Source organism: Martes martes, assembly GCF_963455335.1.
Source record: "Martes martes genome assembly, chromosome: 8".
Classification (NCBI taxonomy): domain Eukaryota; kingdom Metazoa; phylum Chordata; class Mammalia; order Carnivora; family Mustelidae; genus Martes; species Martes martes.
This window is the reverse complement of record NC_137895.1, coordinates 9,097,474-9,113,613: the sequence shown is the minus strand read 5'-3', so window position 1 is coordinate 9,113,613 and position 16,140 is coordinate 9,097,474. Positions and strand designations below refer to the sequence as shown.

Genomic DNA, 16,140 nt, shown 5'->3' with positions numbered 1-16,140 from the left:
TATAAAATACTGGAAGGAGAGCTGAAAAAAACAGTTTTAAAGACAAAGTCCCCAGTTATCAAAGCCAAGTGTAATTGTGATTTGGTTTTATCTCCTTTCTTAAGGAGCATCTTTCTAAGGGCATCTCTGTCTTAACTATGTTTCACAAAACCAAAAACTGTAACTTTCCCATTTCACAAGCAAGAACCACCCAGAAGTCCTCAGAACTAGAAGCAGTGGGAGTTCTTGGCCCTGGTCCTGGTGGGTTTGCTGACTGAGGCTGGGCCAGCCTCGTAAAACATGGAAGGTAGGCCAGTGCTTGGAGACTTGGATGGAAGAGGGCAACATTCTGACCTACCCCCCCCACCCCCTCACCCCACTCCGCCCCACTCTGTCCAGTTTTTTAATCTTCGGGGAAAGATGTTGTGCCTTTCCCTGCCATTCTGCCTTTCTATTCAGTAACTCCTACCTTTGCCTGAAGTAACGGCATCTGCTCCTACTTCTCCACCTGGACATTTTTTTTGCACTGTCTGGGTTAGCAAACCATGAGTTAGCCTAATGCTTAAAAAATAAACTCATTGTCCTTAAAGCCTAATCAATTCTGAAGTATATTTTGGTTTTTTCCCTGTTGTCCCTTCCTAAAAAAATGAGTTCAGGATAACAGTATTTTATATGCTTGGTTGTGACTTTTTTTCCCCTCAAATAAATAATCGAAAACTAATGTCTGGAAAAGCTGTGTAGAGGCCTATAGTCTTTCTTCCTGGGTCTCCGCCCTTGGTAGTCACCCTGTTCACACTTCAGATTAGCTGATTTTGCTCCCTTGTACTCCACTCAAGTTGAGAACTCACCTTTTTTTTTTTTTTTCCTTCTTTAAAGATGTTATTTATTTGAGAGAGCACAAGCAAGGGGAGGAGCAGAAGTGGGGGAGGGGGTGGTGACAAGGAGATTCCACACTGAGTGGGGAGCTGGACGTGGGGCTCAATCCCAGGACCCTGAGATCATGACCAAAAGCTTTGTTTTGTTTTTTTAAAGTAGGTTCCACGCTCCAGAATGGGGCTCAATGCGGGGCTTGAACTCAGGACCCTGAGGTTAAGAGCCAGCCATTTAACTGACTGAGCCACCCAGGTGCCCTGCCCCCCCCCCCAACTCACATGGTTTTGATAAGGAATCAGCTTCAGGATCACTACGCCCTGGAGAGGGCCCAGGAGGGGTTATGCATATAGGGAACCCCCCCATGTGTCTTAGTCCTTTATCCTGGCACATTTCCTTGATACTGTGACCCTGGCTGAAAACTCACAGGGTTGGTTAACACTCTGCCCTTCCTGCTAAAGCTCAAGGCCAAAGAGAATAGTAAGGACACCTGGCACTAGGACTGTCAGGCTGTGGCCCTTTTACACACTGCTGATGCTGAGTGGCCAAAACACCAGATGTGGCTTCAGAGGCCAACTGTCCAGCATGTTTACCTTTTCATTCGTATCACCTTGGAGTCTTTAAATTCTTGGTCCCTGAGGCTGAATCCACTACTTGCCTTCCAGTCACTTGCCTGCCCTTCAGTAGCAGTGGATGCGCTCAGCTGGTAGATCTGGGATCTGTCACCAGTCCTGTCCCACCTTTGCTAGGTCCACTTGGAAGCAGCTTAGCCCCGAGACCTGGAGAACTGCTATCTCTTTTCTCCTTGAGGGAGGAAATAAAGCTGGGGAACATGAGGACCTTGCACAGCATAGAGAGAAAAAAATAAAAGTCTCCTTTCCAAGAGCTTTGACTTCTGTGTGTGGTATGAAACATTTTCTTACAGGAATGACCCTGCTTCTCCATTTTCAGCCAGGAGAACCTTTGAAGTGCTTGATCTGGGTCTCCATGATAGAACGGATGGGACAAGCTGCCACTGGAGTCAATCATCTATGACTCTGAGATGTCAAAACTGGGACAATGTTACTTTCTTTAATTCTCAACCTTCCGCATGGTCGTCCATAAGGAGGCACTGGCAGGTCTCCTGATACAGGAAAAGGAGGACGTGCCCCGTGGGTCCTTAGTTACACCATGGAAGACTTGTGTAATGGCTCAGAGATAAAGATCAGACAACTTTGTTATATCCTGACGTTTGTGATTCTCCAAAGCCGTAGAGAAACCGTGCTTGTCCCAGTAAGCAGTGTGCTTTGCATGTACCAGTTGTTGCTGGTTTCATCCTCGTCAAGAATAGGCGGCCTCTGAGGAAGCAGGATGATGTAAGGAAGATGTGGAGTGGGGAGTCCACGATCAGAAGACCCGAGTTCTAATAATGGTAATAATAGGCAACCATTAATTGAGCACTTACGTGCACTTTGCTCAGTGCTTTCCATATATGAGCTTCAGTCTAAGGATGAGGATATTCACTAGCCTCATTTTACAGATGAGGAAACTGGCTCAGCAAGGATAAATTGCTTAACCAAAACGCCTCAGCTACTAAATAGAAGAGCCAGGGTTCTTGAGTTTGCCTTAAAAATCTTGTCTTCCAAGGCCTGCCCCATACTGCCTCCACTGGCAACCGTGTGACTCTGGGCCACACACCTAGTCCCACTGGTTCTAAGTTTGGCCTAAAGAAATCGTTGGACTAGCTAGACTAAATCAAAGCAACGAATGGTTTGTAGTTATCAAAGACAGTGTTTCCCCAATTTTTTGACCTCACAGCCCTCCCACAGCTATTTCCATGGCCCACTGAAACCCCACAGGGCCCGACGGTGAAGGACACGGGAGAATGATGGATACCTTTCCTTGGCACTCTTCACAGCTCCCCACTGGAGAGCAAGTTGCAGGCCTTGACCTGAACTGCTGCTTTCAAACGTGAACTTCCGCGAGTGGGCTTGGGTTCTCAAGCTTCTCCCCCATTAGCGCTATTATGCGGACGTACTGGGAAGTGGTTACGATACTCCGGGCAGTTACAGAATTGGGAGAGTGACGGCTACCAGTTCAACAAAATGTCTTTTCACGGTACTGCATCTGTATAAGCCAAAAGAGGTTGCCCTGTGATAGACTTTATACTCTTAATAACAAACATTTTAGCAGACTAGGTATGTAGAAGCACCCAAAATTGGACTATAGAGATTCTGTATCTTCGCGACTGGACTTGAGAGTTAGCCCCTGACCGTAGGTGCGCACGGAGCGTTTGAGATCACGACTGAGGTCCTCAGTCTCCCCTTTCAGCTACTGAAGGGCTTGCATGTGGTGGAAACGCACACGAAATGCCACTTGTTTGGCCTAGTTTCATCTCGGGCCTGAACTTGGTGCTAATTCGGAGCCTCACGGAGAGCGACAGGGATCACAGGGGCCGTGGCCTGACGCCACCGTCTGGGACTACCCGGGCTGAAGGAGCCAGGACAGTCACGGACGACTACGGGTGTGCCGAGTTAAGGAGGTCTGAAAAAAAAAAATTCTCGGAGAAGAGGCTGTAAATGCCAGAGGCTCCCGGCGGGAACCGCACTGGTCGCTCCGCCCCTTCCCGCTCAGACCAGGCCTCCCTCACCGAGCAGCCCGCCCACTTCGGGGTCTGATCCAATAGAAAATCGATATATATATGACTCACCATGACTAACCAATCAGCTCGACGCTCGCTCTCCACAAGCATCTCGCGCGATAACCAGGCGGCCTCGGACATCACAATAAAGACCTTCCTTGGGCTGAAAGACTTCTCTCCCCGCCCCCCAAGCCGACACCGGAAACGAGGTGTGTCTGAAGAATCCCTCCGCGTTCTCCGCCCTCAGAGGGAAGAGTGACTCTTTGATCTTAGTAGCCTTGCAAAGTAGTGCGCCTTTTCCCTTTCTTGAGACCTGGAAAATAACTCCTGTTCTCTTCACAGCTACGCCCTGGACATAAGAGTCGTGGGTTGGACACAGTAGGGGCATCGGATAGGATAAAACGAGTGGGTGGGGCTCGGGTCACGTGACCTCGGCGGAAGGATGTGCAGTGTGCTGCGTCCTCATAGAGGCAAAGTCTATAAAGGACCCTCGGGCGGCACGACGCGGCCATTTCTTTTCCTCCTGCCCTCTCATGTAGATTTTTCTCGCGAGTGCGCGCCTTCCCTCCTCCAATCCCCGCAGGGTCCGCGGCCGCCATGGCGTATTAGAGGCAGCAGTGCCTGCGGCAGCATTGGCCTTTGCAGCGGCGGCAGCAGCACCAGGCTCTGCAGCGGCACCCCCCAGCGGCTTAAGCCATGGCGTGAGTACCGGGACCGGGCCGGCCTAGCCGTGCTCGCCTGGGTTGGCGAGGGCAGTCAGCTCGCTTGGGCGCGGCCTGCGGCCGGGCGGCGTCGCGGAAGGGGAAGCGGTTTTACGAGCGCCCGAGACGCGTGACCCCTGTTTGGGTGTCCTTGAGACGCCGACGCTTTTGGGTGGGGAGGCCGCGGCCGGGGCGCCGGGTGGGGGGCGGGGAGATGCCCTCGGCGGCCCCGGCCCCTGAACCCGGCGGCGGCTCGTCCGGTGCCCAGCGGAACGTGGCAGGGGCCAAGATGGCGGCGGGGCAGGGCGGTGGTGGCGCGGCGTGAGTCTCGGGCGGGCGTGGGCGGGGCCGGGCGGCCCGGGCCGTATTTGGACATGAGCCGAGCGCGCCTTCCTCTGGCGGCGGCTGGGGGAGGAGCGGCCCAGTCCCGCGGGCGTCCATTTTGTGCGGCCTGAGCGGGCCGCGGGGAAGGTGGACGCCATGGCTCGGGGGCCACATGTGCTGGGTCTTCTCCCAAGTGGGGTTCCGGTTCGGACCCCGTCCCTGCGGGGCGGGGAGATGAACTTGTCGGAGCGGCTGAGGTCTAAGCGGACCTGGTTTCTGATTTCCTTTTCAGGCTTCTCACGGCATTCAGCAGCAGCGTTGCTGTAACCGACAAAGACATCTTCGAATTAAGCACATTCCTCGATTCCAGTAAAGTCCCGCGACATGGCCGAGATGAGTTTCCTGAGCAGCGAGGTGTTGGTGGGGGACTTGATGTCCCCCTTCGACCAGTCGGGTTTGGGGGCTGAGGAAGGCCTAGGTCTCTTAGACGACTACCTGGAGGTGGCCAAGCACTTCAAACCTCATGGGTTCTCCAGCGACAAGGCTAAGGCGGGCTCCTCCGAATGGCTGGCTGTGGATGGGTTGGTCAGTGCCTCAGACAACGGCAAGGGTGAGTGAGAGGCCTTTGCCCCTGGGGTCTGGTCTGGGGCTGGCTGCGGCAGTGTGCGTCTGACCTCACTGGTTTTTATCTTAAATCTTTTGCAGAGGATGCCTTCTCCGGGACAGATTGGATGGTGGAGAAAATGGATCTGAAGGAGTTTGATTTTGATTCTCTGTTCAGTATAGATGACCTGGAAACCATGCCAGATGAGCTTTTGGCCACGTTGGATGACACGTGTGATCTCTTCGACCCCCTAGTCCAGGAGACAAATAAGGAGCCCCCCCAGATGGTGAACCCAATTGGCCATCTTCCAGAAAGTTTACCCAAAACAGACGAGATTGCCCCCTTTACCTTCCTGCAACCACTTCCTCTCTCCCCAGGGGCCCTGTCCTCCACTCCAGATCATTCCTTTAGTTTAGAGCTGGGCAGTGAAGTGGATATTTCTGAAGGAGATAGAAAGTCAGACTCTACTGCTTACATTACCATGATCCCTCAGTGCATCAAGGAGGAGGATGCCCCTTCAGATAATGATAGCGGCATCTGTATGAGTCCTGAGTCCTATCTGGGGTCCCCACAGCATAGCCCCTCTACCTCCAGGGGCTCTCCAAATAGGAGCCTGTTGTCTCCAGGTTTCCTTTGTGGTTCTGCCCGCCCCAAACCCTATGATCCTCCTGGAGAGAAGACAGCAGCAAAAGTAAAGGTTGAGAAACTAGATAAGAAGCTGAAAAAAATGGAGCAGAACAAGACAGCAGCCACTAGGTACCGCCAGAAGAAGAGGGCAGAGCAGGAGGCCCTCACTGGCGAGTGCAAAGAGCTGGAAAAGAAGAATGAGGCTCTGAAGGAGCGGGCAGATTCTTTGGCCAAGGAGATCCAGTATCTGAAAGATTTGATAGAAGAGGTCCGAAAGGCAAGGGAGAAGAAAAGGGTCCCCTAGTCGGGGTAGTCAGGAGTGTGTGCTTGTACATAGGCTTGCGCTGAAGCTGTGTTGTAATAAATTATTTTGTAGTGAACTTGGTGAACTGCTGTGTGCCTGCTTTCTTGACTCAGTCCACCTTGGCCTGGCAGTTGTGACCAAGGCAAGTGGGTTTGGTTCAAACCTGTCCGGACCATAGGTTAGGACCACTGGTGCTTTTGTGGGACTTTGGGTTGGGAGGGAGTTGGGCTTAGGACCCCCACAGGCGGCTGGGTGGGATAGGGGGTTTTAGCCTGAGGCCCCTGGATGACCAGAAGCAACAGCTGAGGTGGTGGCCTGATGAGCAGTTGTGACTGGTGTTTTAAGTACCCAGATAAGGCCCCACCCAGGGCACAAGGTGATTAAATTTCACTTCTGGTTTTTATAGTTCAGTAGTGTCCTTCCCAGAACTCGAGAAAATCCAGTTTTTGTTTGAACTGTAGGGAGTTGGGAGTTAAAGACAACTTGAGTTCATGGCCAGAGCTGGGTGCAAAGGCTGGCAGGTCTGCCCATAGGGGTGATACCAGGAAGCCTCGCTGAAACCCAGGACTTAAGAGAGTGATAAACCAGTCCTGAGTCCCAGCTGGGCAGGTCACCTCTTCCTTTCTGGCCTGTGGGGCTACCTCTCCAGGGAGTCAGTTTTCGCGTTCATCTGTATAGCAACATGGATGTCGCTCAAGGCATGACTGCTGAGTGCAGCACCGGGCAGTGCTGTAAGCCGCCTAGGTGTGTGCTCCCAGCCCCTGCGGTAATCAGTGGGGCATTTCCCCAGTGGGAAATAGGTGCAGGAAGAATCCCAAGGCTCTTGACCCTTTTTGCCCTGTGAATATTAGTTTCAAAGATTTTTTGACAGATCACAAGTAGGCTGGGGCAGGGCGCAGGGAAGCAGGCTCCCTGCTGAGCAAGGGGAGCAGAGGTCAACGATTCCCTGACCTTCCCAATGCCCAGCATGAAGTGACTGGGAGGGCAGGCCTGGTTTTGGAATACAACAAGCTGTGACCCAGCTCTCCCTACACACTGGAGGGAGTGGGGGGTCCTCCCCTGAGACTGTAGAATTCTACAGCCTCTTCTACATCTTGCTCAGCAGGGACTGCCCATCCAGGTATTGAAATTACTGCAGACAAGGTCCCCCACCTCTAAATGGCTGAACGAGTTAGAGCTGAGGATGGGGATTTACTGGTGGGGAAAAGAGCACCCACTCAGCTACATGCATTGATGTTGAGGGAAACTAGCATTCAAAGTACTTTTTTATTTCTATTTTTGTTTAAACATTTTATTTGACAGATCACAAGTAGGCAGAGAGGCAGGTGCAGGGAGGGGAGGAAGCAGGCTCCTTGCTGAGCAGAGAGCTCAATGTGGGGCTTGATCCCAGGACCCTGGGATCATGACCTGAGCTGAAGGCAGAGGTTTTAACCCACTGAGCCACCCAGGTGCCCCCAAAGTACTTTTTTAAAAAAGACTTTCAAGTCATCACAACGTGGGACTCAACCATAAGATCAAGAGTCCCAACAGGTGCCCCCCAAGTGCTTTTTTCATAAGGATCACCTCATCCCCGTTTTACAGATGACGGAACTACAGCTTGGAGAGGTTGGGTAACCCGCGCGCTGCCAGGTGGGTTCAGACCCAGGCAGTCTGACTCCTGAGTATACACTTGGTGTGGCTCCCAAATTCCTTATAGGCAGGACTGCAGTGGAACCCTAGACTGTCGGCAAAGCTGGAGGTTTGGAGAAAACACGTGTGGGTGCTAATTTGTGTTAAGAGATCAATACAAATGTGGAGGCTTAAGATCCCATCAGTTTCCCATGTGGCTCCTACCTGATGGTTTGGGCGAGGAGCTGGGGGAGAGGGGAGCCTACGGCCACTGCTGAAGGCCCGTGCACCAGCACAACTGCCACCTGTGACTCCTGCTCTTCCTCACTTCAGTGTTGTGACCTTAGTTTTTCTATCTAAGATAGCAAATAAAAATTCTACAACCACAAACACTGCTTCCTTCTGTTTACCCCCAACAGTGTCTTATGCTTTGCACAATGGGCAGCTGCCAGAGCCTGGGGCATGTGGAGGACATGGAGTTGAGAGGAGGCAAGAGAGACTGCGATCCTGGAAGTGACCCAGCCACCTTGCCACAGCCGGTGCCAGTGGGACCCTCTGCCCTTGTTGCAGGCCCTTGGAGACAGTGGCCTGCTCCTCCATTTGACAGATGGGGAACCTTTCCCTGGGGTGTCCTGAGGGGCAGTGCTGGCTGGAGGCCAAAGGCCAGGATGCTGGGCTCTGCCCCTTCCCAGGCCCCTGGGGAGAAGGACTCCCCAAACCCAAAAGACAGGGATGGGATGGGCAGCAAACGTCCCTGTAGTGTGTGTAGCCTCAGACTACACAGCCTTTACCCGCCTTCACTGTGCTCCAGCCCTCTGACATTTCTCTCTCTGTTAAGCTCATTCCTGCCTCAGGGCCTTTGCAATTGTTCCCTCTGCCTGCAAGATTTTTCCAGGGCTCCTTTCCTCTATCATGTAGGTTACCCTAAAGGCCTTCCAAGATGACTCTGCTAATGTCCCAGCCTCTCTGCTTTACAGTTTCTTTTTTTACATACTTACCTCTAGTTGAAACCACATGCACTCAGGCTTGTTTTCTCCTTCCCATTCCTCAGTGACAATGTAGGCAAGCTCTTTGATGGCAAAGATCTTGCTGTCTGGTCGGTTCCCGTATTTCCGACCTAGAACAGTGCGTGGCAAGTAATAATAATCACAACTAATAGATACTTAGATTCTGAAGCACAGCTCCGAGTGCTTTCCAGTTAGTAGCTCATAATCCGCATTGGGAGTGGTCAGGAGGCTCTTATGACTGCACCTTTGTTAACGAGGCAAGCCTGCAGGTGGACGCTGGCCCAGGGCCAGCTGGTATAGACCATGACAGAGGCCTTGCTCAGCACGTGGGCTCTCAGTGCTTGAGAGCCCCACACGAATGAGACTGAGCTCCAGGCCCACTACTGTGTGGACACCCACGTCACCAGTGCTGTGCAGCACAAATGGGACGTAAGAGCTACTGGAAAGCCCAGCAGCAGAGAAGTGCCAGGACCCCAGCTCACACACCTGCAAACTCCCTACCCGGGAGCCAGGCCTGTCACTCTATACCCGCAAAGGGACACCTGTAGGTGATCAGGGCACAGTAAGCATGTCCTTGCTAGAAGGGGGCCCTGGAGCTCCAGGCCTGGTCAGCCCCTTTGCAGTGAGGTGAGCAAGAGGGCGCCCGCAGAGCCCAGCCAGCTTCTCGCTGAGCGGCGGCGAGGGAGGGACGGAGTCTCTGAGGACATCCAAGTTTGCCTCTTTCTCCACAAGGGTCACGAAAGCTCAGCAGGCAGGAGCAAGAATGAGAGAAATACCAGCCTTCCCTTCTCTGGAATAGGCCCATCGGGGGAAGGCAGGTGCGTACAGGTCTGGTCACAGTCCCTCCTCCCCTGGCCGGCTGGCCTCCCGGATGGAGGCCGCCCACAGACAGGACAGGCTCCAACTCTGCCTCAGCCAGTTTCCCTGCTGTCTGCGCCTAGGACAGAAAGCTAACAGCCAGGAGCAGACCCCGGGAGCAGTGGGCGGACTGTGGCGCTCTCTCCCCTCTGGCCAGAAGGACTCACTGTGGGGTTGGCAGACTGGGGCTCCCCAGCGGGCCCAGCCACAGGGGGGCTACCACACATGGGGAGCAGAGGGTTGGATGGAGCTGCCCACAGCCATCCAGGGCCCTCTTCTCCGCCGGGAAGAAGGGGCTCCTGGACTTCCAGAACTCAATGTCTCCTCTACATCGATACCCATCTGGTCAACACATCCACTCGCTCAGGCACTCGGTCACCATGTACCCGTCGCTGGCGCGTGCCCGCTATAAAGGGGACAGCCCACCCTCTCCTGGTGCCGCAGCCCGACCCCAACCCCAGCTCCCAGCCGGGCACACACCTGAGTGTAAAACCCTGTTTCCTGAGGTCACCTCCTGAGTTGCCCCCCAACAATAGCACAAGCCTTGGGCACCAGGGCAGCCGCACCCCCACTTTCTGAACCCGGAGTTGGCTGCCCTGGAACCAGCGGATATACTTCGTCTCAAGGGCTGCCTTGCTGGCTGCAGCCACCTCCTCCAGGGTGGGAGGGCTCCTCTTAGGCCATCAGCAGGTACACCAGCTGCCCTGGGGCTGGAGAGGAGGCCTGACCCAGAGCCCTAAGAACCATGGGGGACAGAAAAAGGTCCCCTGGTGCCAGAGGAGACAGGAGACACCCATAAGGCAGATCGGCGGTACACACACTGCTCTTGAGTTCACATTTATTAGAACCTGGAAGCTGGCCCGGCGGCCTTCCCACTCCTAGTGGTGTGGCCCCAAGGGCCCAAGAACTGGCCTTTCCGGAGCGAACAGCCCAGAGGCCCTACTTGGGCCAAAGCAAACAAAGCAGTCAGAAATGTCTTCTAGCAGGTAGATGGCTCTTCCAGAGCCTGCAGATGTCAGCTCTGGTCTGAGAGCGTCTCGGCCCCCGGGCTTCCGGCTCCCCAGCTCCATGCCAGCCACCCCACTCTGGCTCCTGGGGCTAGCAGAGGCTGCGAGGTCAGAGGAGGAGACTGGGCCTGAGTGCCTTTCCCACTGTGTCCTCCTGGGAGCCTAGCTGCCGAAGTATTCCTGCTGGAACTTCTGGAAGTCTTCCTCAGTGAACACAGTGCCCTCAGCCTTCTTCTTCTTCTTCGTCTTGGCTACAGGCCGGTCACAGGCCTTGCGGCCCCGGTTCTGCCGCACAATCTGGAGATGGGGGTGTGTGTGTGTCAGGATCCCTGGGTGGTATCTTCTGGCACCTGAAGGACTGCCCCTTGGAGCTGAACAGCCTAGCAGAGTTGCGTGCTACCCACCACTCACCTGGCCCTCAACCGTCCCGGGAGGCAGGGCATACCTTTTCCACTTACAGAGGAACAAACTGAGGCCCACAAGGGTCACAGAGGAGCAAGGCCAGGCCCAGCCTCCCAACAGCCCTGCTCTGCTCTTTGCTGTCCAGAGGGGTGGCCCAATCTCTGCTTTGTGCTTAGGGCAGAGACTCCCATGGGTCTCAGAAACAGCCTCGGCTCTTCCCACCCAGATTCTGCCCCGGAGCCCACCCCTCTGTCAAACCTGCTGGGTGACTGACTCTGCCACGGTGCTTCTTGCACTGGTCATGAACTTCAGGTTTACTCCGAGGTAGCCTCGACACTCTCGCTTCTGGAACTCAGCTGTGGATGGCAGGCAGGGGGGAATCACTTCAGAGGTACTGCCCGGAAGCCACTGGGTCCCCTCCCAACAGCTTTCTCCATCCCCCCACTAGCCGTGCCAAAGGCCCTGCGTCCCCTCCCTAGGTTAACTCCAGCACCGTGCGCTCTTTTCTGTCAAATCAACTCTCCCTTCGATTCTACTGAAAGCATCCCCCACCCCGCCCTCCACTCCCAGATGCTCAAGTGACTTAAGCAACAAACAAGTCTTACTGCATGGCAGACACTGTGCTACGTGCGGGACAAACAGCAGAAAACAGAGCAAAAACTCCCACCGCATGGAGCTTACACTCCAGAGCAAGGAAACACGGTAAATGAGAGAAACAGTATTTTAGAGAGTGATAGATTTTATGAAGAAAAACACCACAGTAGAGAGAAATGAGGAATGCCGGGGTGAAGGGCTGCAATTCTCATAGGAGGGTCTGAGCCGGCCTCAGTGCAATGATGCTTTAGCAAACGCTCACGGGAGAGAGTGTGGATGTTGGGGAAGAGCATTCTAAGTAGAGGGAACAAACAGCCTGTGCAAAGAACCTGAAGTGGTACGATCAACGTGTCTGGAGAACAGCAAATGGCTAGAATGGCGAGGGGAGAGTAGTAGGAAGTGAAGATGGAGATGGGACAGACCACGTGGGGCCTCATGAGGTAGCAAGTCTGATGGAAGCCACTGGAGGGTGTGGGGCCGGGAGAGACTGGTCCCACTTACCGCTTCACAGGATCACTCTGGGTGCTGTGGGGCGAACAACATTACCGGGTGGGGGAGTGAAGGTGAAGAGGTTTTTGAAATAATCCAAGCAAGAGATGATGAGGCTCACACCAAAGTGGCCCCAGAGTCCCCTCATTGTCCGTTAGGTAGCATGACAGGATGTGGGGACAAGGGCTGGGACACAGGTGACCCCTGGCACCCCATGCTCCTGCTTCACATCAACACCACTGCTGCTTACACACACCTCACTTTTCTGCATCCTCACTCTTGCTCACGCCGTTTCCTGCCTGGAATTCATAGTTCTTTCAACAAATACCTGAACACCTTTTATGTACCAGGCTCTGGGTACGTGTTCAGAGACACGCTAGGAGCTCACCGAGCCCTGCCACATGTCAAAAGACCCCACCGTCCAGCCCACACCTGTCCCTCCTCAAGTCTGTCCCTCCTGTTACATGGCATCCTATCTCCCAAGATGCTCTGCTAGAAACTGGGCTGTCCTTGGTGTCTCCCTCTTCCTCTATCCTGCAGCCAATTCACCGCCGAAGCCCAGCGACGCTCCCTCTCTTCACATCTTCCCCCTGCACCATGGTGGCTGCCCAGGCCACAGTGTCTCCCACCCGAACGAAGTAGGTGACAGCAAATCTCCGCAGACACACTGCCTGGTTTCCACCTGTGCCATCTGGACCGGTGCCTGTCTCTGCATCTGACAAATGGGGGTCATGACAGTACCGACCTCACAGGGTTGCGAGAGGAACCAAAGACGGAACGTTTATGTATGCAGGGTTTAGAACAGCACCAGGCTTGTTAAGCGCTCCATCTCTGGCTCTTGCCCACTACGTCACCTTTCCCAGGCCAATTGCCAAAGAAACGAACTTCTACCTACCTCTGCATGAGCTATTTACTCTAGAGCGCTCTTCCCCTGGCTCAGTCTTACACTTCCTTCAGGTATGGGCTTAAATGCCGCTTCGGCAAGGCAGTCTGATTTTTTTTTTTTTTTTAAGATTTTATTTATTTGTTTGACAGGCAGAGATCACAAGTAGGCAGAGAGGCAGGCAGAGAGAGAGAGAGGAGGGGGGGAAGCAGGCTCCCCGCCTAGCAGAGAGCCCGATGCGGGGCTCGATCCCAGGAGCCTGAGATCATGACCTGAGCCGAAAGCAGAGGCTTTAACCCACTGAGCCACCCAGGCGCCCCTGATTTGGTTTTTTACTTTAAGGCCCTCCCAGAGCACGCCAGTCTTACTCCACAGGCCTCATCACACTTAGCAATTACTCTCCGCATCCGAAACTCTTTGGTGCTTCTCTTCCCACTGGGGCAGTAGCCCATGACGGCCGGGACCATGAGTTTCGTCCACCCCCGTACTCCCAGAACCCGGCTCAGCGTCTGGCGCACACCAGCTATTCCAGAAACGCCCGGTCACCCTTTCAAGCTCAGCCTCCAGCGCCCCCTCCTCCAGGGTGCCGCCCCCTTCCCGAGCTCACCGAGCGCGGACTTGGGCACCTTTCCCTTGGCCGAGTTCCTCAGTTTCTGGGCCTGGGTTGCTTTTGCCTTCCGGGCCCGCTTCGCCGGGGCCCCGTTCGGCTTGGCCGGGTCTGCCGCGGCCCGGGGGGCTGCAGGGGAAGGGAGAGAGGGACGGACCGGGTCGGAGGGCGCGCAGGGTCTCCACCCCCTTAGGGCCAAGCCTGGCTTGGATCATCCCGTAACCTCTAGGATCTTCTCCACCGCCCCTGCCGACCCTCTGCCCGCGCTGCGCGTCCCCGGCCAGGACCTCCTCACCCTCCGGCGCCCCCAGCAGCTCCAAGCCGCGCCGCAGCAGGGCGGCCGACATGATGGCGTTTAGTTCCGCCCACACATCACGCTACTTCCGCCTTGGAGGCCCTCGTTGTCTCGGCGGAAACCCGAGCGGGAACAGAAGGTTCCGGGGTGACCGGGCGGTAGTGCCCGCCTGCCTAAGGACGCATGCGTTTGGCGTCGCCACTTTACTACGGAGGGAAATAGGGGCGGGGACTGGGGGCGGGGCCAACCTGCAGAAAGACACACTTGCTATCCAATCCCAAGAAGGCCACGCCTTCTTCCAGAAGCCGTCTGTGACCAGCCGTGGCTGCTTGCTCAACTTTCCCCAGTCCCAAAGCTTCGTGCTGGGTGAGGCGGGAGACGGAGCGGAGTGTTCCAAATACGAAGTTTTTCGGTAAAGGGAAGTGTAGAATCGGGTTCTTTTTCACATACGTCGACCAAAACAACGTATCGCACAGGTGGAGTGTGGCATGAGAATCCAGCTTTTCTTCCGCTATGTCAGATATGAGAGACATTTGCAAAAAAAATGCAAAACCGTTTCAGTGTTTTCCCGCTCTTTTGTTTGCCTTGGAAAATACAGCCATTTTCATTAGAAATATTTATTCAACATAGCGCAGGCAAGCGGAGCATGTCTGACAATGTCACTGGGCTACAGAGGCCCCCACGGCCCTTTACTTATAATATGCAATGGGTTTGCTATTGTTTTGAAAAATGAATCAATAAATACATTGTATTAACTTACTAAATTTTAAAAATTAAGAATTTCTCAGTTTTAGTTTCCAGTAGGGTAAATACCAGGAGGTAGTTACACACCATAAAGCTCTTTGGGATCGTGAACTTTTTAAAGTGTGTCAAGAGTTTCTCGGACCTGGGCGCCAGGGTGGCTCAGTGGGTTAAGTGTCTGCATTTGGCTCAGGTCATGATCCCAGCGTCTGGGGATTGAGCCCCGGCAACCAACGGGGCTCCCTGCTCGGCGGGAAGCCTGTTTCCCCTCTCCCACTCCCCCTGCTCGTGTTCCTGCTCTTGCTGTCAAATAAACAAATAAATAACATCTTAAAAAAAGTTTCTCAGACCGAAAAGTTTGAGAACTTGTGGGCTTGAAATTACTCTTTCTACAGTGGGGAGGAATCCTGCCCTGTTCACAGCTCCACCTGCAGCTCCTAGCCCTGTACCTGGCATGCAGAAGGCACTCAGTCGGTGAGTGGTGAATGTCAGGGAATATGATTTGAGGGCGTTTTGTATGCCCTGCACTGTGGAGGGGGTCATGGAGATGAACCTCACTGTCTAACCTCCACGAGCTAGTCCAGGGGGGGAAGAACACCTAAATAGAAGGCAATAATAGAATACACTATATTAAGGTTCTATTTGCATTTGTTAACTCATCTACCCCCCTACCATCCATAACTCTGGGGTAGGAGCAGCCTCTCCCCCTCCCCCTCCCCACCTCCCGGCCCTGACCCCATTTTTACAGATAAGGAAACAGTAGCACAGAGCCAAGGAGCCTGTCCAGGTCACACATGTTGGTGTTGGTACTGGGAATCAAGACACAGAGCCTGTGTGTGTGACTGTGTGTGTGTGTGCGCACGCTCTGCCTCGCAGGAGAATGGTGGGGCAGTGCCGGGGTGGAGGGTGGCTGACAAGCCCACAGGAGCAAGAGATCTCCGGAGAAAAGGAGCCATCCTTGTGGGAGGGGAGAGTCCCGGGAAGGAGGACCCCTTAGTGAAGGCATATTCCCTGGGACAGGAGTGGCCCCAGAGGGGTGACCAGGGAAGGGTGGGTATTTTTTGTTGTTGTTTTTAAAGATATATTTATTTGAAAGAGTGAGCAAGAGCAAGTGAGAGAAAGCGAGAGCAAGGGTGGGGGGAGGGGCAGAGGAACAAGCAGACTCCCTGCTGAGCAGGGAGCCTAACTCGGGCTCAATCCCAGAACTCTGGGATCATGACCTGAGCAGAAGTCATCGCCTAACCGACTGAGCCACCCAGGTGGTCCAGGGAACGATGTTCTAATTTGCACCCAACCCCATGAATTTGCCTTGAGGACTGTGGGGGGGGGGTGTCATGGAACCCAGTTACATTGTCAGACATGCTCTTTTTGTCTGCTTCTAAGATAGCCAGAGTGTTTTCTTATGATGTTTATTGTTTATTGTCTTTCCCCCCAACCACACCCCGCTACAAGGGTAGGAATCTTGGTTTTGTTCATGGTTATATCTCTACCTCCCGGAACATATAGTAAGCACTGAATAAATGTACAAATCTCTTGGATTTGTACAAATTGAACATCGGTTGAGTTTGGGATGCCCGTGGGAGGCTAGGTAGAGATGTACAGATGTACAGGTGATTGTAG

At 54.0% G+C, this 16,140-nt stretch overlaps 2 protein-coding genes and 1 long non-coding RNA gene across 3 annotated transcripts; 1 reads left to right on the top strand and 2 right to left on the bottom strand.

Annotated features, from left to right (window-relative positions):
- Window positions 1-843: 843 nt before the first annotated feature.
- On the bottom strand, window positions 844-3,835 carry LOC308347229. Its single transcript, XR_013967228.1, has 3 exons — window positions 3,539-3,835; window positions 2,725-2,955; window positions 844-2,251 (listed from the first exon to the last, which is right to left on the bottom strand). It is a non-coding gene; the product is annotated as an uncharacterized lncRNA (long non-coding RNA).
- Window positions 3,715-6,105, top strand: ATF4 (activating transcription factor 4). Its single transcript, XM_080810423.1, has 3 exons — window positions 3,715-4,170; window positions 4,787-5,104; window positions 5,200-6,105. Exons 2-3 carry the CDS (start codon window positions 4,879-4,881, stop codon window positions 6,027-6,029), a joined length of 1,056 nt encoding a protein of 351 aa, XP_080666549.1. The 5' UTR covers window positions 3,715-4,170; window positions 4,787-4,878; the 3' UTR covers window positions 6,030-6,105.
- A 4,223-nt stretch (window positions 6,106-10,328) lies between these two features.
- Window positions 10,329-13,954, bottom strand: RPS19BP1 (ribosomal protein S19 binding protein 1). Its single transcript, XM_080811623.1, has 4 exons — window positions 13,780-13,954; window positions 13,485-13,613; window positions 11,170-11,267; window positions 10,329-10,806 (listed from the first exon to the last, which is right to left on the bottom strand). Exons 1-4 carry the CDS (start codon window positions 13,829-13,831, stop codon window positions 10,672-10,674), a joined length of 414 nt encoding a protein of 137 aa, XP_080667749.1. The 5' UTR covers window positions 13,832-13,954; the 3' UTR covers window positions 10,329-10,671.
- Between the last annotated feature and the right edge of the window lie 2,186 nt (window positions 13,955-16,140).